Source organism: Ruditapes philippinarum, unplaced genomic scaffold (assembly GCF_026571515.1).
Source record: "Ruditapes philippinarum isolate M1 unplaced genomic scaffold, ASM2657151v2 ctg2253_1_1_1_1, whole genome shotgun sequence".
NCBI lineage: Eukaryota > Metazoa > Mollusca > Bivalvia > Venerida > Veneridae > Ruditapes > Ruditapes philippinarum.
This window is the reverse complement of record NW_026852746.1, coordinates 360280-384003: the sequence shown is the minus strand read 5'-3', so window position 1 is coordinate 384003 and position 23724 is coordinate 360280. Positions and strand designations below refer to the sequence as shown.

Genomic DNA, 23724 nt, shown 5'->3' with positions numbered 1-23724 from the left:
AATTGGTCATTCTCTGTTTCTTGAAGGCCAAAGATTCTTAATGATCCTTTCAGCTTATCAGATTCCGTTACATGTATGTGTCTCTCTAATTGTTCGATACGCTCCTGCGACGTTTCATCATTCATTGCCATAGCTCTAATATCACTTTCGAGAATCTCATTTTTGTATTCGATATTTTCTAAACGCCTCTGTATATCAATTATAGATGTATTAGTTTTTACTTGATTTGCCTCAATATTTTTAATATTTGATTTAATAGATGTAAGTTCTGTCTGGACATTTGTCATTTCCATTTTAACACCAACAATTTCATTCTTCATCTGTTTTAAAGAATCTTTAATATCAGAAATAGCATTCAGAATTAATTGTGTATCTTCTGTTGGACCCGGATTCTGCTCTATATCTGCAGCCAATAGTAGCACCCTGCTAGCATATGAAGCATAACGATTACTACCATAAGTTTATACGTCGGGTATTGTTCCTTTTGAAAATGTAAGGTGTTGATAATCTGAACATTCAATTTCAATGGGAGATGAATATATCAACGAGATATGAGTTTTACTGTGAAGCATTAAAAGCAATGTAAGACACCATAATATAATTACAAAACAGATCAAGCAGTTCCAGAAGTGCTGAGATTATGTTTACATATTTTCTTCTCTCTAGCTCTACTGTGTAATTGCAGGTTAAAGCTGCCTATTCTTGCACGATATAGCAGTATATCTATACCCATAATTATCAACTGTTACCTTTTGATCAGAGTCCAGCTATGTCATGCAATTGTTATGCAATTTAATCCTTATGATCACAATACCCTAGCAAATGTTACAAATTCCTTTGTAATTAACACACTGAACTCCAGTGTAGAATGTTTACACAGTCCATTGAATGTCCAAAAGTTGTCTGTGTACATGTAGAAAGTAATCCTTTGTTCAATAAGAAAAAATCCAATATCCTTCAAAATGTCAGAAACCAAGAAATTAATTGTAATTTAAGTCCAAGAAATATAAAGATGGTCTATTTTCCCATTCATTGGTAAAACTTTTGTCATATAAAATGATTTATAACCAGCAAAAATGAACCTTAAATCTTAGTTAAAAAATCCATGTCTGACCACTATCACCATATTATAACATATGAATGGTAAGAATAAGTAAACATTATGAAAACCACTGAGTAAGTTAATGAACTGTAAACAAAATTTCTATCATAATATCCCTTAATCTTATAAAAGACATGTGTACAGTTAAGCTGTCCATAACTTTGATAAGTTTATATTCAATCTTTATGTCACTTTGCAATTCTATTATATCTGTAAACACAAAATAGTAGAATAGATATTACTTTGTACATTTGTTCTGTTTAATAAACTTTCAAATACTGATTTTTATTTGTGCCCATAATTTTTACATTGAAACATTTTTTTTTACATTCAGTGTCACTGTGACATCCATTATGCACAGGTACCCAAAACATTTTTTATGTATGAGGGTAATCATCATTTGAAGTAAAAGACTGTTGATTAATCGGTTCTCAAGTATTTGAAAGGAAACAATTATTACAATCAAGGTCACTGTGACATTGATCTACACGTGTTGGTGACCGAAAACCATAGGGGTCTTCTTCTCAATGGCGGCGATCTTATCATTTTATGAAATTTGAACGTTATATGTAAAATGGGTCTCAATTTATGAGGAAAAATATTTCATACATTCAAGGACACTTTGACATTGATCTTTGTGCATCGGCGTCCAAGTAAGGTAATTATCTTTTGAAGTTTGAATGCCATGGGTTAAATGATTTTAAAAATTGTTGAACACCAATAATTTTTATTCAAGGTCACTGCGTCCTTGAATTTTAAGCATCGGCACAAAATACTGCACCCATAAATTTATAAGATTAATCAACATAATTATAAAGTTTCAATAGGTTAAATAGTTCTCAAATTAGTGAATGGTTCTTAAGTTAATGACAAAATAGTTTTCACTGTCATTTTCACTTTGACCTTGGCCTTTATTTATCGAGGTCCAAAATCAAAAGACGCATTTAACTCAATAACAGCGATCGTACATTAAATGTTTAATGTAAAAGGTCACATGTTTCTTAAGTTATTGAGCTAAAAAGTTTAAAATTCAAGGTCATTGTGACATTTACTTTCAAGAATCGGCACCTTAAAACAGTAGTGGTCTTTTAGGGTGACCATTCCGATGAAGCTCGAAGGCTACAGTTAAAACGAACTAAATCGATCGCTAACATTTGCAAAACAATATCCCACTTTCGCCTAAAGGGGGCCTAAATATTGACTGATAGAACTACCTTGGATAACTAGTATTTTTTTCCATGTGCAGATCATATCAAGTAAAATAAATGATTAAAACAAACATTGACAAATTTTATTTTGTATCTTAAGATATAGCGGAAACAAAGATGTTTAAAACTTGATTTAATTGCCAATGTTTATAAAGTATTCTTATAAGCCGTAAGCAAGATATATTACGTTACTACATACCTGATTTATTTTATATTTAATTTATGAGTTTTCTACAAGAATGTGACGTAAAGACGTTAGAATAAGTATTACCATTCTGCAGAAACTATTTCTATGAAAAGAGCCAAAATAATAAAAGCATTACCGTAAGACTAACAAGCGTTTATATTTATGGAAAAGGAAAGTTAATTGAATCAAAATTTATAAGCAATATTTGAACTTACATTTTCCATGAGACTTCACATTTACTACCTGTAGTTTGCCTTCTTTGGAGCTATAGCAACCGTTGTAGTCTTCGGCCTCGCACTGGTAAACTCCCGCGTCCGATGTTTGGACGTTTGAGATGAGTAAATAATTATTAGCCATTTTCTGTAAGATTATTGTGTACTTATATAAATACTATTAATGACTTGTAAACATAATATATAATACATTACTCTGTCTCATTATGACGGTAAAAATGGTTTTATATACAAGTAAGTTGCCTCATTGTAACTCGAGACAAACAACAAGAAAATATAACATTTTTTATTTTTTATAACGATCAATTAGAAAGTAAAATATCACTATGTTGTAACGAATAAATTATAGATATAAACATAAAATAAGGCGCATGACTTTTACACATTTTTTTTCATCAAATACATGTACTTAAATACTTTTTTTAATATATGTAGTTAAATTTAGAGTATCAAAAGACAATTACGATAAGTAATTATGTAAATTTAAAACCTTGCTACTCGGCACTTTTCCACAATGGGTGAGTGCATGAGCGAACGCACAAAATGACAAAAACAACCTCATAATAACAACTGTCAATTTCAACAAAGATAAACGGCAATGTCTTAACACCGTATTTCATTCCAGACCGAGCATAGATATTATAGACTCTAATACTTAGTTGCTGCTCGCCGTTATGTGATAATATACCTCAGATCGACCTTATTGCATTTGACCCTCAGGTCATTATGCAGAGAGTAACAATCAATTATTTACCTTTAATTCTTATCTTTAATAAAATATAATATATCAATTATTTTTCAAGTTAAAAAATGATTTGATGAGTCAACTGTATTATTTGACTGTCTTATTATCGTCCTTTTTATCACTTCTTTGCCATGATTACAAAACGATATGTTTCCATTAACGAACTAAAACTGAAAACAAACACCATTATTGACATATTTGTAAATATCATTCGCATGCTTTGTTTGCTTACGGTGCTTGCATGAAAATGCTTCCTTTCGTTGTAAAGGACTTCAGCTTCGCTCGTACTTTACATGTTAATATATAAATCGATTTCTTGAATATATTTGCAAGACGCAGGTCCAATGAAAGAAAAGCAGCTTAATATGAGTTTACTTTATCATTTCTTATTGCAATTACTATTACATTCTGGTATACCGTCAACATATACTTTTGTCGTATTTTCGTAAAAACCCGTTATGTGAATGTCTCAGATATTTTCATTATCATAAACAAATTAAAAATGTCAAAATGTGTACTTTTTCAACTTATTATAGTTCACTAAACACATTTTTGCTTTCGTTATTTCAATGTTTTTACATTTTGTTAACTTGTCATTTAAAAATGCCTTATACATATTGCATTATTTCAATTTCATATTTTCAGTTTTAAGTAACAGACATAATTTTCAAATCTTTTGACAAATAATAAATGTTACTGTACCACTAAATGTCATTATTTATTTAAAGGCTATTAATATTCTTTGTATACGCCCTGTGGTGAAAACAGAAAATAGAAAGTCTTTCAATAGTTAAATATATTCAACAACTCATAACGCTAACCTTTACGTACGGATGATAATAAAATGTTCAGAAAAAAATGATAAGAAAGATATACGAAACAAGACAACAATTCTATTAATTATTTTCATGATTTACATGTATATCGCATTTGAAAACGTACCTTGATTCTATCATCTTTGTTATAATCAATGTAAACACCATCTTTCTTCCATCTAACTTCTTTTACTCGATGGTTCACGCGGCACGTAAGTAAAGCTATTTCATTAGGTTTTTTGATCTCTGACTGTGGTCCTGGGTATATTCCTTATAAAAAATAAAAGCGCTTTTGGTTTGTTTTTTATTCTTTTTTAAATCATCAATGTGTTGTTGTATTTACATTGCATATAAAGTTGAATACTGCACTAATACTACAAACAAGTTTTTGAAAAGATGATATATATCAAAGTGCAAAACGTAACGCACAACGCATCGTTGCTGCTATGGAATACTATTTTAATAATTGAGACTGTTGTTTCAAGACATATCAGTTTTCTCAAAAGTAGGCAATATTTGGCAAGGTCCGATGAAAGAGTAGAAGCTTATAATAAGTTTGTTCGGCGGTGTTTATCGGCTAATAAACCACGCTTCTGTCAAAAAGGAAATAATAAAAACCAAAGGTTCACCTTATTCTTTAAGGACTATTATCAATTGTTCAACAATTTAAACTTACGTGTAATACTAGATTGTATTGTGTTAACATCGATGTCAGTATATTGTCATCACCCACCCAAGTCAGTTTGTCATGACGTCATTCTGGTGTCTATGAATGACTTAAATACTTAGATGACAGCATTTTGCTTTATTGGAATTGCCGTAGATTTTTCTTTATTATTTTATTTGAACTGATACAGATAAAATCTGTAGCGTTTGTGTATGTGTGCCATTATTATTATCATATGAACAGAAAATATATGGAAAATGGAAAATATCAATAAAAATCGTTATTTTTGTTACCTAAAGGGAGGAAAAAATATAAGGACAGTTGCATATTTATGTAGTACCTACCAAGTGTTTATTTGTAACTGTAGTTTAACACCGGCTTTTTCTTCTTTGCGTTTTGTTACAAATCACAAAGCATATCAGAATACAAGACAAATCTTAATTTGTATGGAAAATACAAATTCCATCTATATTCGCGCATGGAAATAAAAAGGACTTAGTACTAGCATTATTTACGTGCAATACTTTTGATTTCAGAAATCTTGAAGTTTTTTTTTTAATTAAAAAAGACCACATATAATGGGTGTTGTGAGCTGATAATGAGATTGAACTAAAACATTATCCAGTGCTTATTTGACTCTATTTTTCATTCACTTCATAAAATTATGTGAAAGTTAGCTTGAGTTATTAGCTGGAAAAATCAGTTAAAATAAAAAGAACTTACTGACGTCACAATCATCTGCAATGGTATACGTAAAAGTGTGATTCACTGTTTCGACCGAGGTTGTAGCAATACATGAATATTGCCCCTCCATTTCGTCCGAGAACTTGTCAATCTTCAATATGAACGCAAGTAAATTTTATGCTTTTAGCTATTTAGAATTTTGAACCTTCAATGCTCTTCTTCAATTAAACGGGACGGTCACTACCTACATTTTTTTCATGCAGTTTTTATTCGTGATCTCATAACATACAGTAACATATAAACTAGCAGTTAGCTTAAAAGTCATTACCATTATATACGATTTTATCTTTTATGATTAGAATCAATGCTACGCTTTGCAATTTGAAATATTTAAAATATAATAATCTAATTTTTATTCAGTTCATCTTTACAGAATGGCATGAATCAATTTTTACACTAGGTGTGTATTAACAGCGTCGGCGTATTCTTCAGAAAATTATTCTTCAGTGCATGTTTATAAAACAAGTGTACTGATGATTTCCGTGGCAAAAAAAAAACAACAACAAATAAAAACAAAAAAAGAAACACTTATCGCGTTTAAGACAAATGCGCAAAATGATTTTTTAATTTAAAACGACAAATAAATAACCTTAACTTTGACCCAAGGAATCCATTATTCAACAATGAAAGAGGTAAACCCATGGTATTCACCTGACACAAGTGAAATGACCCGGTCAAAAAAGATAACTGCTTTTAAAGCAAGTTTAAAAATCAGTTTTTAGCACAGGTGACCTTGACCTTAATCAATTGTCCAATGTTTCTACTGGCAAAATATGAAACAGTCAATATATAAAGTATCTAAAACATCTATTTTAAGTACCAGTGATCTTGACCTATTTAATCACTTAAAGTAAGAAGTTAACCAAATATCAAATGTAAAAGACATCTAAGCTCTAGCTCATTGGGTTTTTTAAAAGAAGATTTTTTTAAGTTTTTATTATACACATATAGTTAAAAACAATGACAACCCTGGGGTGGGGCCAGTTTTGATCCTAGGGCTTTTATTTGAACAAACTTTGTAGACACTAACTAGAAGATGTTTCATGCTTATTATCTAAACTCGAGCTATTTGGGTTTTTTCAAAGAAGATTTTAAAGTTTTTGCTTTACACATATAAGGAAAATCAATGACCCCCGGGGCGGGGCCAATTTTGAACCCAGGGCTTTTATTTGAACAAACTTTGTAGACACTCACTAGAAGATATTTCATGATAAATATCTTAGCTCTAGCTCTTTGAGTTCTTTAAAAGAAGATGTTTTAAGTTTTTACTATATGCATATAGGGAAAATCAATGACTCCTGGGGCGGAGCTAATTTTGACCCATGGGCTTTTATTTGAACAAACTTGGTAGACACTCATTAGAAGATGTTTCATGCTTAATATCTTAGCTCTAGCTCTTTGGGTTATTTAAAACAAGTTTTTTTTAGTTTTTTCTATATGCATATAGGGAAAATCAATGACCCCCTGGGGCGGGGCCAATTTCGATCCCAGGGCTTTTATTTGAACAAACTTGGTAGACACTCACTAGAAAATGTATCAAGCCAAATATCTAAGCTCTAGCTCTTAGGGTCTTTTAAAAGAAGATATTTAAAGTTTTTTTCTTTCGGTTGCCATGGCAACCAGAGTTCTGCATGGAATTAAATTCTTTGAACAACTCTTAAAGGTGACCACCAATGGAACATTCCTGTGAAGTTTGGATGAAATTGGCATAGTGGTTTATGAGGAGATGTCATTAAAGTAAAAGTTTACGGACGGACGGACGTACGCCGGACGAAAAGCGATCGCAAAAGCTCACCCTGTCACTTTGTGACAGGTGAGCTAAAAATGGTAAATTTAGTACATAGTGTTAAGAAGGGTGACAAGCAAATACCTTAATTTAATATCCCTTACTTCACTATATAACTCATTTCAAAAGAAACATTTCAGCATTATATATCGTAATAAATTATTTTAGACTATACTGTAACCAAATTCACCTTGAAATAACTCTACAGACCTTTTCATATTCATAACGCACCTGTAATGTTCCATCCGGATGAGTTCCAAATCCTATTGTGCTATTGTACGGATTTACTAATATTCCTTGTAATGTCCTGGAAATTAAAAAAAATCAAATGTACCTATAAAGTATTGCAACACCAAAAGTCATTTTTACTGCAAAATTTATGTTGTTTCTGTTTGTTCTTAGTTTGTTAAATTTTTCATGTTTAAGGTATCATTTTTTTTATTTTCATTATATACTATGCTTAATTTTCATTTAACTATATTTTAAGTGGTATTTAGCTATGAATGCTAACAATCTTTCACTTCAGTACGTTTATAGCTCGAAAAAGGCATGAATGGTTCTTACAATTCAACACGCCCATGTTTTATTTTGGTATATAACTATTTAATTTAATCCCCGCCGATCATTTAAACTGCTGGTTGTTCTGTCTTTTCATCGATACATCATGTGCCACTTTCGGCATTGGCGATAGGACATATTTTAAGAATTTTAAAATTGTTAGAACAAATTCTGCTTTTAAAGTTTTTGCAAAATTTGTACATCTCATTGTTTAAAGGGGCGACTGAATTTTAATTTCATTCAATATCATAACCACTAATTTAATGATTGTTTAATTCATATTTCACAATTATTTGTGTTAAATGATTTAAATTAGACATTCCACGAAAGTCATTTGTATATCGCGTTAAACAAGCAATCCCAAGACTTAGCATGTTCAAAGAAGTATTATTTACAGTATTGAGTTCTTTGATTTACAATAAATATTGTAATTATTATTGATAACTTTGTTTTAATCAATACTACAGCTACAAACTACCCTTTACTTCTAATATTAAAGTCTACAACATTTAGATTTGTTCAAATTTTACTCTTTCACCTTGTTGATTCCTCTTTTAGTTCATTAATTTAAAAACAAATGTTATAATGCTAATTCTCTTACCAACTATATTCTACCTCCTCTTCATATGGAACTTCAACTAGACATTCTTCGATATGACCTTGACCTCTCTTTACCGTGCGGTCCACGGGTGCACTGATGAATGTTATTTTGTTCGAAAATTCACCCTTGCAAAATAAATATTTTAAACATGTTTTAGACAGCTGAATAAATAGTGATAAAGTTATACAAAACATGTCTGTCACTGCCAAAACAAACAGTTTCAGGAAGTAAACAAAATTATAACTGTTTTCCTTATTATCTAATTCAGTTACAACTTACAAATTTTATGTAACTTAACGGTATTCAAGTTTTTATTCAGGGAATAACGTTAGAGAGAACATTTATATATGAGCTCACTAAATTAAACTGGATAAGGAGAAATATTTCATGAATGAAAAACGTGTATTTGAACAAGGAAATGATTATAACGATAACATCGAGCGTTTTACTAAATGGCGATTAGGTAAGCTTGCAATAACCGGCTGCTGTACTTTGATCGAGTCTACAACATTTTCTTTTTTCTTCCGGTTTGAAAAAAAGGAACATAACTTTGCAAAACTGATATTTAGAACTTTTTTTCTGATGAAAATGCAACATATTTAAACATCGAATACCTATTTTACCAATTGGAAGTGAATAGTTTCAGTTGCTGAAAAAATGCACCTGAATAAAAAGTTTAACAATGGCAAAGAAAGTGTTAATTGAAAGGGGAAAATAATTTTGCAAAAACTAATTTTAGGAGTATGAGCTGTCTTAAAAGATTGCGTTCTCTTATGAGAATGAACATGTATACCAAGTTTGAGATGAAAGGATTGCCGTAATTAAAAAGTTAACCAACGTTGATACCATCGCCGACGAGAGAGTCATGACAAAAGCATCACTTTTCTTCGGAAAGTTCAGCTAAATATGAAACAGTTACGAAAAGGAAATACGGCACACGGTAATGGGAATTAGCAGTTTTCAACGAACGAAGTATATTTCCATGACAATGATTTAAATAACAATAGCGATACCAAAATGAACTGGGAACACATTTTAAAGAACATCAATGACATCAAGATAACTCTCAATAATCAATTTAACTTCTGTTTTTACGAGCTAAACGCAACAGAGAAGATAACGCAGCAACAAATTTTACAATATTTAACTAAAGAAAAACAGTTATTTACAATCATACAAAAATAAAAGTAAACTTTAACTCACAATTATCCACGATTCAAATTTAACAAATTGGAACAATTTGGATAAGAAATGCGGTACACGGTGACGGGAATGAGCAATTTTCAACGAACGAAGTATATTTTCATGACGATGATTAAAATAACAATATTATAACGATACCAAAATGAATTGGGAATACATTTTAAAGAACATCAAAGACATCAAGGAACTCTCAATGTTCAATTTAACTTCTGTTGTTACGAGCTAAACGAAACCAGCAACAAATTTTACAACTTTTAACTAAAGAAAAACAGTTATTTACAATAATACAAAATCAAAAAAATCAAATTTAACAAACGTCCTAAAGTTTAACTCACAGTTTGAGATTCAATTGTTTTCCACAACTCTAATTCAATCAATGTCAAATGTCCACAGCAGAATATCACAATATGTCCAAAAAACTTCCCATACAGAATTACAGAATCCAAACTTATATATTCCTATGTAAGCTTCACGATATCTTAAGTACAATAGCACACAATTAGTATATCAACATTACACTATATCACAAATTAGCACACACACCGCGAAGTACAAACACTTCTCAATATATATACTATCAATGAACAATCTAGAATACTCAACTACTTAGAGAAAAAATATTCCAGAATGAACATGAAGAGAACTTTTTTGAAAGAAGATGAATGAACATGAAAAATTATATAAACATCAAATAAACAAAATTATTAAAAATGATAGTGACCTGAGTAGGTATCGAACCCACGACATCGCAATTATCAGTTCTGCACTCTACCTACTGAGCTATTCAGAAAATAGATACTAAACACATTTAAAATAAAGCTTATATACATAACACTGTATTATTCTTACATCTCTTTGTGAACAGTCGTCTCCTTTGAAACCTCCCGGACAGTAACATTTCTCTTCAGAACTAGTCTGGATACAAGTTCCGCCGTTTTGACATATATTTGTATCACAATATTTTCCGTGAATACATCTATAAAATCAAATAAAAAGTCATATTTGAACAAAAATGTACGAGAAAATTTGCCATGTAATCGTTATATTAACAATGTTTTTTTAGACATTGGATTTTATGTGCATTGCAGAGATTAACTCAAGAACTGTTTAAGTTGAAACTTCAAATTTTAAGTAGTTTTATGATAATCTAACTTACTTTAGATTCTTGTCCACAGATATCAGTTAAAAATGGAAAGCATCTTCTATAAATCAATACAAACATGTCAAAAGGAAACATCAGGTTTCGTTTTATTTGATTTAAAGTTACATACTTTTCAGTGTTGTCCCGAGTGCATTCCATTTTGTCTTTGCATATACATTCTACAATGAATTATTCATTTGTTTTAGAAAGACTTTCCAAAAGCTTCTTAAATGACAAGTCAATTGGTCAAATTTTTTCAAGTGTTACACTGTGTAGAACAAATAGAGACTGAAAATGTTTATAGATAGAACATGTAATTATTTGAAATGACATTAAACAAAAAAGACATACTGACTTACCTGTATCTGGTACAAATGAAACTTTTGCCAGAAAATCCTTAAGGGCTAATGATTCATCTGTTTTAATTTCAAGACGCAGTGATTTGCCCATTGTTACAAAAGTGTGTCCATGTTTATTCTTTCCGCAAGATTGTTCATTAAGAAAAGATGTTTCTGAAAAATATGGGATAAAATTGTCATCACTTTTATAAGGATTTTAAAAAAAAATCAGTCATGAGACTGTATTTCGGTAAAGAAAGTATAAATCCATTAATAAGTGCCCGTTTCGAATTATGTAAATTTGCACGTATGCATTCTTGGAAAGTCAGATATAAATATAACATTCAATCTGTTATAAAAATAAAAAAAAATGATTTTGAAATAATATCGTTTTCAGTAGTGTTTATCGGCTATTTAACACCAGTCTGGAGTTTTGATGCGTAGGATTTTTCGCATCAAAACGACACAACTGGTGTTAAATAGACGATTAACAACACTGGAACCAATATTATTTCCATTCAAACAAGACAAAATAAGGGAGATCACTAACGCTATTTTTCCAACAGTAGATTATTTCCGCTGCCGATTTTCGTATAATAGTGTTCTTTTTCGGACCCTACTGTCACAGAGGTAAAACAATGAACAAAGAAAATGGTATGAAAACATGTTTCGCCTTTTTATTCAAATTTTTATAAATTTTTCAACAATTTAATCTTACATGTCTGACTGGATTGTACTGTCATGATTTATCATTACTCAAACCCAACCCATGTCATTCTATAATGATATCATTCTGGCGCCTTGATGAATGAGCAGCATACTTATGATAACATCATTACACTACTTACGAATTGGCGTCTATTTGTCTCAATTTCAATAATTGATATGGATCAAAACTGTGGCGTTAGTGTATGTGAGATGTTAGTAGAAATAAAACGCACTAGTGACTTTTACATTTTTAATTCTACATAAGTGTACAACTTGTTTCTAATCTGGTCCAATCCGAACTAACTCGACTGAGACCACTTTATATCAGGACAACTAGCCACATAAAATGTCAACAAATTGTGTTTTACAAGTTATACGTAGAAACTATTTAATCTTAGTGCTCGCCATTTTTTTTAACCAATCACCGACGAGGATTTTTCAAATTTTCAGGTTTCAAATCTTAATAGAACAGATTTTATATAAACTGGACGTTTTATATTATAAAACGCAAGTGGGCGGATCACTAAGCCTGTTAGAGTGCATATTGGATGCTTCGCTTCCCTCCTTTTTAGCTTTCTTATTTACGAAGAACACCCAATATGCACTCTAACCTATACATATCTGTCATTTGACTAGTACATCTAGGCTGCTTTGCATATTGTCAGATATATCATGTCATGTTAAAAGTTCACATTATGAAAATAAATCTATGCATATACTCAAATCTGTGTTCGTCATTCATTTGAATTATATAAAATATGTATGACTAAATTAACGTTAAAGTGCAGAATGCAACAATCCTTCCTTTCTAATAAAATCTTTAAAAAAAATATATATAATGAAATAATGTCATTTTCTGTTTTGCATGTCCCTTACAAATTGCCACAGACAATGGATCAGAATTTACAAGTAATGCTTTGAAAGAAACTCTTTAAGAGTTACAAACTGATCACGTGCTTACAACTACCTATCACCCAGCTTCCAACGTGAAAAATGAAGGTTCTCACCATGTCATACATGATATCTTAGCTAAAAGAATCAAGGGAAATCTCAAACAATGGCATATTCATCTAGCAGCACTTCGTTTCAATGTATCTTGAACTTCGAAATATAGCCCATTTTATTTGTTACATAATCGTGATCAAATTCTGCCCGTTGACCTGTTATAACAACCAAGGCAACGTTATCATGGTGAGGAATATCACAAAATTGCCTTACAAGAACAACATAATACTTTTCTGTCTGTATATAAGAACCTTAAAAATGCAAAACAGCTAGTTATGCAGATTAAACCGCAGAAAGATATCAAATTTGAGGTAGGTGATGCTGTATGTCATGAAAACTTTCGTAAAAATGTAAATTAGATGCTAATTGGAAGCCATTTCATAGAATAATTGAGAAAAAGTCACCATTAACTAACATAATAAGAAATCAGCTTGACAATTCAACAGTAAAGGTACACGCAGAACAAATAAGGCTTGCGAATTTTACTGACTGGCCTCTACCTAAAACAGATAATACTAGTCGACCAAGAAGAAATGCCACATATGTAGTTACACCTGAAATAGCCATCCTGATGATACTTCAGAAATACCGGAATCAGTGTTGCCCGAAGTTGCTAAGAATGTAAGAAAGGAAAGGTGAAATTCTGATAGTGAAGATGATATTCCATTAGCCGAATAACAAAATCATCTCCGACAACAGCAACAAATTTTCAATTAATGACAAATTTAAAGTAATGCACAAGCAGAAGAAACAAATTCGCAGACTGGTTCAGAATTATCAGACTCTAATGCCATACTAGTAAATAGCAATCCTCAGTCACAAACAGTATAATTATAATGTTATTCAGTCAGATTCAGTGACAGATGATAATGATTCAGATAACAGAAATGTTTTTAAACTCTAATACAGCTAAAAAGAAAGGCATTGTTAAGCCGCAATATAAAGTGTCTGGTAAAGTAAATACAATGGCAAATAGTTATGGTAAAACTCAAAGCATAACAAGAACATTTTATTTCACTGTATATCTTATTTGCTTTAAAAGTTGTCGATGTTACATGTATATGCTATACTAATTTTCGGTAAATTGACCTCATGCGTTGTAAATAGTTATTAGAGAAAATACAATGTATATACATAAAAAAGAAACAAATAGAAAGGGAACAGAAAATAACATTACTTATTTAATTTTACCCATGACATATGGTGCTATATCAGTCAAATATATTTCATATTTTTAAAAAATAGATATGAAATATAAATATGAAAGTGGGTGGAGTCAAAACTCATATTTATTTTAAGGGACTTCTTTTGCCATTTTGCTTGAAAAATCTGATAAATACAAAACAACTTTTTGTTGAATTTCGATTTGAAAACTATCTAGAATGATAGAAAATGGTCTAACTAAGAAAATAAATCCGAACACCAATATCTTTAATTTATTCAGTCATTAACGCTGTACAGACGTGTAAAGAGTTGTTTACGTGACGTCACAATGTAGCGCTAAATATCGCGTGGAAAACAAGACAATAATTATATTATTGCGCGCTGTACAATTGCAGTTGCGTAGAAAGCAAAGGGGTTCATAACCATTTTTCTTTGATAATGAAATTAAATAAAAAGGTTATTTTTTCGTTTTTCGTGAAATATGAAATATATTTTCACTCAACATAATAAAATGCCACATATTTTCACTCGCCGTCCCGGCTCGTGAAAATATGTGGCATTTTATCATGTTTCGTGAAAACATATTCCATATTTCACTCAAACGAAAAAATATCCTCTTATTATTCATGAAATTATCTTTTTTAAAATATTTTTTATATGATAGGAAGGATTGTTGCATTCTGCACTTTAAAGTTACTTAGTCAAACATATTTTATATAATTCAAATGAATGACGAACACTGATTTGAGTATTTGCATAGATTTATTTTCATAATGTGAACTTTTAACATGATATGAAATATTTGACAATGTCGAAACAGCCTAAATGTACCAGTCAAATGTCGGATATAAATAAATGACTTTTACATTTTTAATTCTACATAAGTGTACAACTTGTTTCTAATCTGGTCCAATCTGAACTAACTCGACTGGGCTTTTAGACCACTTTTTATCATGACAACTAGCCACATAAAAATGTCAACAAATTGTGTTTTACAAGTTATACGTAGAAACTAAACTATTTTAATATCGAGGGGAAAAATAACAGCCAAATAAACATGAAGTCCCTATCCATTGTTTATTGGAAGTTAAACACCATTTTCTTCCTCTTTGTGTAGAGTGACAACATTACGAGGAATGTTATAATATAATTTAAATACCTTCTCTGACTCCTGCCAAAAGTTTCAATGAACCAAAGATACAGTCATCTGAGTTTTCCATGTCAAAGTAGTCGAATTCTATTTGTATTACATGACGAGGAAGATTATCATTACAAACCGCAACTGCCCACTTTTTGTTGTGTTTGTATTTTGATCCAGTGCATAAATTGATACCACTATTTATACTGTTTTCTTTAAACAAACCATCAGTGTCTGAAAGTAAATTTAACATGATAATTATTCATAAAAATAATGAACACTTGTAGAAAACGCAAAATTGAATATTGTCATAAAAGTACAAGACATCGTGTTCTTTTTTTTTCATTTTGTGACCATGTTTATTTAATGCATACAATAACTTAGCAATTAATTTAAGTTTTATTCAATTGTGCGTGCGCGTTTGTGGTTGTGTACATACACTTAGGCGTAAAAGGGCTAATTGATAAGTTACATAGCCTTTTATGTAAGGATATGGTATTTGGCGGTGAATTATCAATATAATTCCGTTACATAAACAATCTTTTAAGTGTTATATTAGTGGCCTAATATTACTTTAAATTTCTGTTTTCTTAAATTGTTTAACATCATAATTTGATCGCTGGCAGGTACCAAGTCTTCATCACTATGTGGAAACAGATTCAATAAATTCAAAGCCACTGTCTTAAATTGCAGCCATGGCAATCAAGACGTTCTCCGCATGTGAGGCGTAAGTTTACTTTTTTGTAATTATCTAAAAAGTGAAACATAATATGATTTTCTCCAACTAAACCCAAATTTGTAACCTTTCCAATTGATGGAATAGTATTTGCCTTCTTAATAATATAATAAAAAATAATACTATTTTTCAACACATTCCATTAAAAGCAATAACTTTACTTTGTATTAAATTGGAAATGATTTACGTTTCATAGACACATTTCTTTAAATTTAATACGTATCTTATTGTTGTTGTGTTTTATTAAAACAGTAAGCATTACCATCATTTCCCCTAACCGAAAAAGTGGTCGTTGATGATACAAAATTGTCCTCTACAAACATGTATTCTATTTTGAAACGTTCGCCTTTTAATTTAAGAGGATTCCTGTACTCAATAAACATTGAACTTGCACGGTATGGTTGTATTCCGAGATCACTATCACTACATATTGTACCTAAAGGTCTTCCTTCTGAAAATCATATTGAAAACAACATTAAAAAGAAAGAAATTGACTAACTTGAACGTTCTTAGACATATTTATTCATATTATACTATAATATAGTGCTAATTTGCAAAATGATATAGAAAGTGTTCACGTAAAGTTTTTATTGCAAAAAAGGTAAGACTAAACACAAAAAAATACTAGTCTAAGAAATTGTGAGCTGAGTTATTAAAGTTCAACGACATTTCCTGTTTTATTAAACACACTATAGAATGATAGTATTTTATAAAACTTACGTGTACTGTGTCCTTCATAAATGATTATACTTTCCTCCTCACAACTAGCTGAGCCAAAATCGAGCACTTTTAGGGTCAGCGTTATATCATTGTGTTTTGGTGCCTGCAAAACCTTATTTGCTAGCATCACACTTAATATATGTTTAATTTGTACGGGAGATGACATAGAGAAAGTTAAAATGTGATGATTACAAAATAAAATGTACAATTACTTTTTTTCATTTTGTTTTCTTTAAAACTGATATTTTTAATTTTTAAATGTATATATTTTTTCTCATCTAATAGTTAATCATACATCTTATGCATTCTTGCAAAACGGCATAATCTCATAAATTATAACCAATTGAAATAATTTTTATCAATATCCTGCTACTATTCACGTTTGTTTGTTTCATTTTACGCCTTTTCCCAACAGTATTTCAGTCATATAGGCTGGTAGTTTCCTAACCATCGTTCCTTGAGAGTTACACCAGTACTAGACTACCTTCCTCCGCGCTAAACTACCAAAGCATCTCCCGGGGATCGAACCCACGCCAGAGAGGTAACTAGATTAGAAGTCATCGACTCTAACCCCTCGACCACGGAGGCAGTTACTATCCACGTAATATTTACGTAACGACGTGTTAACTTATTCTGAGAGAGACAAAAAATTTTGAGTATTTTTAAAACCGAATACTACTAGTATTAGATAAAGTTAACATTGTATAAAATCACAGATGTAAGTCTGTCTAAATTACTGTTTCTGTTTATTAAATATAGTTATTTCACCTGTATTCGGTAAAAACAACTGTCTCCTGAAGTTTCTTTGTTCATTATGCTCGAATTATTGCCACTTAATATACTACCAATGCAAAAAGAGTCATCCGAAAGTTCTGCAAATAGGTGAAGAAAATTTTTTGTAAACAAGAAAAATTCACCAAGAGTATTTCAAATATCACGTCCAATGATCTTAACATGCCAAAATTATATCCAGTAAGATTCGCTTTCATACCTAATGATGAACATAAATGAAAGGTAAAGTGGTATTATAACGAGTGGAATGCATATTTATACCGACTGGGGGTTTATAGGGGTTCACTACTGTTTGACCAAAGGCTAAGAAATCATTTTAAACGAATATATTAAATAAAATATTTTGAAAGTAAAAATCCAGATATGTAATCACAATCAAATTAAATTATTACTTTTCACCGACTTAATGATGAATTTGAAACCCTTGTATTGAGTTGAATCGTCCGACTTGAATTGTAGTTGTACTATGTTTCCGAATGTGATATATGTCAATGGATCAAAACCACAGTGTCTGCTTATTGTTCCACCGACGCCCTTTTCTGTAATCTGTACATAGTCCGAACTTGCAAAATAATTACAATATAAATATATAACAGGAACTATAACATTAATGAGGAAGTATTTCACAGAAAGTTTTGTATTTATTAAATGCTTTTAGCTCAAAATATGACGTTATATATTATTGTTACATATTTCCAATAAAGGGTGATACTACTTCAGCTCCATACGGGAAGGCCGTAAGATTAAATAAACAAAGAGCAATTAATTAACCTATTAATTAACCTAAGGACACTCGTTTTTCATTTGGTGTAAGCGATTCTATGACTTATATAAGGCTAATATAAGATCACAGACATAAAATGCACTGGACGTTTCTTGTGGCAATTGCCGACGATGAAAGTAAACATACTGTCGGCATTTGTTTATATGCATTTGGTCTACTTATTCAAATTTGATACACAAAATAATTGAATATGAGAAAGGCGTTTCATACATTATTGACAAGATTCATGTTATTTCCAATAAATAATAAATAAATATTTTTTCACTGAATTTTTGTTTTTTAACAAATTGTTTTAATTTTTCAACTGGATATGTTCCTAGATTTGTCCTTGGTTAAATTGTTTTCGTGAAACAAAATTTGAACATTAATATATCTTTCTGAACAACAGTCTATGCATAAACGGAGAAGGAAATATGCATTAAAGAATAAACTCAATCGGGTCACACCGATGTTGCACATTCTTTGTTTTATTTTGCCTGGCCCAATATGAAATATAATAAGAACCATATTTCGTTGTTGAAATTAAATAAAGCACATTGTTTGATTGGTGAAACTAAATAAAATAGTTATTTTTACGTTCATACAAATTTACCACGTAAAAGTTCTTAATGTATACACTTATCTTTAAAAAACTCTTTTTCGATGCCTTTTCTTACAGCGAAGTAGCATTTTATTGCGAAAATAACCAGTATTATTACTTTGATTTGTGATATTAAAATCTATAACTGAAATACTGACTGCCGTAAAAATAAGCATCTGATATAGTAGTCCAAAACTGTATATATGAATTCTAACTTTGCTTGCTTTCTTATTGCATGGCATTTTTGCATAGCAAATATGAAGCATATTTGACTGACAGAACACGATCTTATCTTTTAAAGGTATAATCAAATAAATATAAGTACACACAAATTTACTATCATAGTTCCTAATATTATACAATCATCTTTTCGATGTTTTTCATAATGTTGTGTAATGTTGTGTAAAGACAAGAAGCGTTATATCAGATATTGAGCGCATCTAACATAAGAAAAGTATTGCTGACTTACATACAGTTCTCACTCTTTTCAATATTAAAGTAGTCGGATTTTAAAATCATAAAATGATCGTGAGCCGTCTTTAGTGTCCATGTACATTCTTCGGAATCTCTGAAATATATAGTGATCAATTTTTAAGTTCTACGTTTTACAGATCAATTCAGATTAGAACATTGCTTTGTTTTTATTGATCCAAACTATAAAAGAGAATAGCATGCTTGAACTAAGCTTAATGCTCTTTGTCTTTTTAAACGTATTATGTGCAGAGAAACATAAAAGATAAAACTAGAACTGTGTCCAAAGGACACGGATGCCCCCACTGACAACATATATATAGTATATAATGAACAAATCAACAAAGGGCCATAATTCTGTTAAATTTGGTCGCAGCAAAAAATCCTTCCTTTACTACCATTTACACATTAAGGTTGTTCATCCCTGGAAGTTTAAGCAAAATCTGCCATCCGGTTTAAGAGGAGTTGCGTTCACAAGATTTCGGGACGTACGGACGGACGGACGGACGGACGTACGGACGGACAAGTGCAACACTATATGCTCCCACTTTGTGGGAGCAAAACGATTTAAAAAAAATGAAAATTCTGTTAAAATAAATACATGTTGACCTATCATTCTTTCAATATACATGTAATACTATGTCAAATATAAATTCTTGTCACTATACACAAAGAAGAAGAAGAAAACAAAAGGAGTTAAACTGCCAATAAACACTGGTCAGGGACTAAATGTATATGTGGCTGGTATTTTTTATCTCCCTAACATGTAGTTCACATTTTTTGGACAGCAATAATAACACATTTTTATTGATATTTTCCGTCCTTACAATGTTTTCATTTCATACAATGCTAAAATAATATCTTACATACACTAACGCGACAGGTTTAATCTGAATTTATATGAAAATCGGCGTCAACTCATTCATAAAGGCGCTTGAATGACGTCATTTTAAACTGACAAGAATGATTAATCGATCACTGATGCAAACACAATACAATCCAGTCTAACACGTAAATTTTAAATATTGAAAACTTGATAAAATAAAGTTTTTTTTCTTAATATTTTTTTTGTTTAATAATTTCTATATTTCATCATCATCAGGGATCGAAATCGAACAGCGTTATACGACAATCGGCACCGGAAGTAATCTCCGCTTGAAAAAATAGCATTAGTCATCTTCCTTATTTTGTCTAAATCACCGGTTTGGAGTTTTGATGCTTAGAAAATGACCAAGAAGGTCATAGGCCTGAGTGGCTAATTTCTTTTCGCATTAAAACGACCGATATTATTTCTTAATTAGGTACCTTCCTGAAAGTCATATTTATGATATTGGTCAGAGCTGAAATACATGTATAATGCATCATGTTTATACTCTGCTTAAAATGATATAAAAACCTGGATAAAATATGATTCATTTGAAGCACCAATCACAACAAAATCACATGGAAATTGCAGACACAGTTTGATTGAATCTGCACAAGAAGGATAATGATAAAGTGCAACATCCCTCACGCCCCTAGCACAAGTTTTGGCGGTACACAATTTTCAACACTTAAAATTGTTGGAAACAATGCTCCCGAACAAAAAAAAAATAAAAAAAAATATAACAACAGTGAAGTGAAGGACGAGGCAGTTGTTTTCAGCTGCCACAAAGCACTTGACAGTTGCTGTTGTGATGTAAAATCTTGTTAAAGTGATCCCTCGGAAGCACTTATAACAATAAAAATGATTTAAAAATTGCTCGGTTTATTATGCTGCTGACCGTTCCAAGGCGGCGCCCCACTGTGTTCCTCAGATGTATGTCTATGTTGTTTCATACTGTTTTGGTGACACTTTTGCTTGTGTCCCTTGTTGTTTTCTTTCGTCTAGGTAAGAATCTTCCCCATTGCCTCTAGTTTTTATTTCTTTGATTAAACCCCCCTTCCCCCGGTCTCCTGTCCCCTTAGCCTTTGTGGGCCTATTATTATTTTCTTTGAATTCCTAATCAGTTACAAATTATTTATCATTTCATGATTAACGTGTCGTTGCCCTGTCCTTTTTATGTTTGGGGTCCGCCTGGGCTCCTTGCCATTGGTTCTTGTTGCTGGGTCATATGGGGGTTGCGTTCTTTGAACGCCGCCTTTCCTTGTTGATCTTGTTTTTCATATTTTAATTAAGTCTGTACATAAGGGATGATGAAAAATTGAGACATTCCATCAGCCAAGCATCTCGGATAAATAAGAATCTTGAAAAAGATTGATCCCTTTAAAATAAAGTAAACACCAATAAAATACAAGGTTTGACTGCTCCTATTCGTTAGAGATGCTATAAAATTGTAACACCTCTCATGCCTCTTACAGTACATTATACTAGTTTGCATAAACGCATTTTCATTATCTGATATATATTTATGTTCCCAGGATGGAAATTAGCCACACACTGGGGCCACTTAAAGAAATAAACAAACATGTACATTTCTATTGAAAATTTAAAGTATAAGTTAATAACAATTTCTTGCATAGGGAAACATATATATATATAATATATATATATATATATATATTATATATATATATATAATTAATATGAATATAAATGATACAGAAAATGCAAGAAACCCTTTGCTCGTTAAACCATCATATTTTAACTATTTATATTAAGAAAACAACATGTAGGCAAAATTCTATTTCAGAGGCGTCAAATAAACGCTCGTAATTCGCCACTTTAACTTGACATAAAGTCAATGATTAAAAATATGCACCGAGAAATAAAAGCATTATTCATCTGCTTGAAAAGAAAAAAAAATAGAATATATGACAATAACTGAAGAACTCGACAAAAAAAAAAACAAGTACCTGTAAAATTCTACGTCACTGTTCACTTCAGTTCTGAGCCGAATTTCCGCAACACCACCCATGAGTTCCAAATCAATATCACCGCCACACATTTCTATAAATAGAACAGTGCCTTCTAATATTTCAACATTCTTTACAAACGGCAGCGTTAAGTAAAATCCATAGCTGTAAGAGTGATTTGATTAATTCTGTTGTCACAAGGTTAATACTGTGTCACAAACCTAGTGGACAATTTAATGAGCATGTCTGAAGTCAATATTTTCCTCTTACTTCTCATACATTTTGGTTTTATCCAGCTCTGGTTTTAGGAATTATCGTTTGCAAAATTGAACAAAATTCGAAATTAGGCAACGACAAAGTTTTGTCTTAACGGACTGCGTGCGTAAAAGTCCTTGGTTGATCCATACAGGAGCTATATACAAAAAATTATAACGTCTGATACGCAAAAATCATAGATAAAATTTATTATCATATCGTAAGTCAGCAGTAGACGGCGAACATTATTTAGTTTTAAAATTGAAGCAAGACAATAAAAAGTAAACTTACCTTCTCTCTTTAAACGAAAATTCTGTTTTGCTGCTTTAAGAAAATTTGGAAATGTTACTAGAAGGGCAAAACACAAACAGTAAAATCCATACATCTTGATTTTACAAACACATTTAAATGATTATAATCCAAAAAACAAACAAACAACAACTGCAGTTTAACGAAACATCTGAAACTGTTTAATATATAATTGTTCAACTATATGAGAGTATATATAAATACAAAAAAAAAACAGGATGTGACCTATATATTTTCTAATGCAAAATATTTCATTAGATAGAGTTTACAGAGTAATAATAACTTAGGCAATAGAAAACCTCTTGTACTAATACCTTTTATCATAAAAGTAACTGAAGTGTTTGCTAGCTAAGCAGGATTACACATACACATGCCCTTCAATCCTTGTGAACGAAACATGAAATTTTATCGCTTAATTATATTTTCTAGTAAAGGTTATAATTAATTAAACTTATTTTCGTGCATTCAGATGATCTGCATTAAGATCAGCAGAAGCATGAAAACGCGTTTAGACTCTAATACGAAGGTGGCGGGAGATTTAATAATATTCGTCTTTTGGGGATTTCTTCTCCCTTTCTTTATCGGACCTTTGTAGGTGATTTTCTTGCTGTGCATGCTTATTTTTGTTTAAAAGTCTTCCTTTATGACATTTAGTACTTTTTTGGGTTTTCTTTTATATGTATTTACATGATCATTTCTGTGTTTGACTTATTTCACATTTTGTAACCAAAAAGGAACATGTTGGAAGAAAGAGTGAGGTTTGGTGCACCAATGAATTAATCATTCTCCCAAGCAGTGCATAAGCTGCTAGCTGACCATTCCAAGGCGGCGTCATTCTGTGTTCCGATAGAAAGAAAAAAAAACTATTTTGGGAGATATATTACTTATAATGCGACGAA

The 23724-nt window shown here is 31.1% G+C and overlaps 1 protein-coding gene across 1 annotated transcript; it reads right to left on the bottom strand.

Moving 5' to 3' along the window:
• Positions 1–682: 682 nt before the first annotated feature.
• Positions 683–23022, bottom strand: LOC132723326 (cubilin-like). Its single transcript, XM_060708010.1, has 16 exons — positions 22808–23022; positions 22262–22355; positions 19425–19523; positions 17984–18153; positions 17568–17671; positions 16800–16902; positions 16342–16530; positions 15365–15577; positions 11350–11502; positions 11121–11169; positions 10699–10825; positions 8647–8771; positions 7719–7794; positions 5681–5792; positions 4418–4560; positions 683–2857 (listed from the first exon to the last, which is right to left on the bottom strand). Exons 1-16 carry the CDS (start codon positions 22899–22901, stop codon positions 2690–2692), a joined length of 2019 nt encoding a protein of 672 aa, XP_060563993.1. The 5' UTR covers positions 22902–23022; the 3' UTR covers positions 683–2689.
• Between the last annotated feature and the right edge of the window lie 702 nt (positions 23023–23724).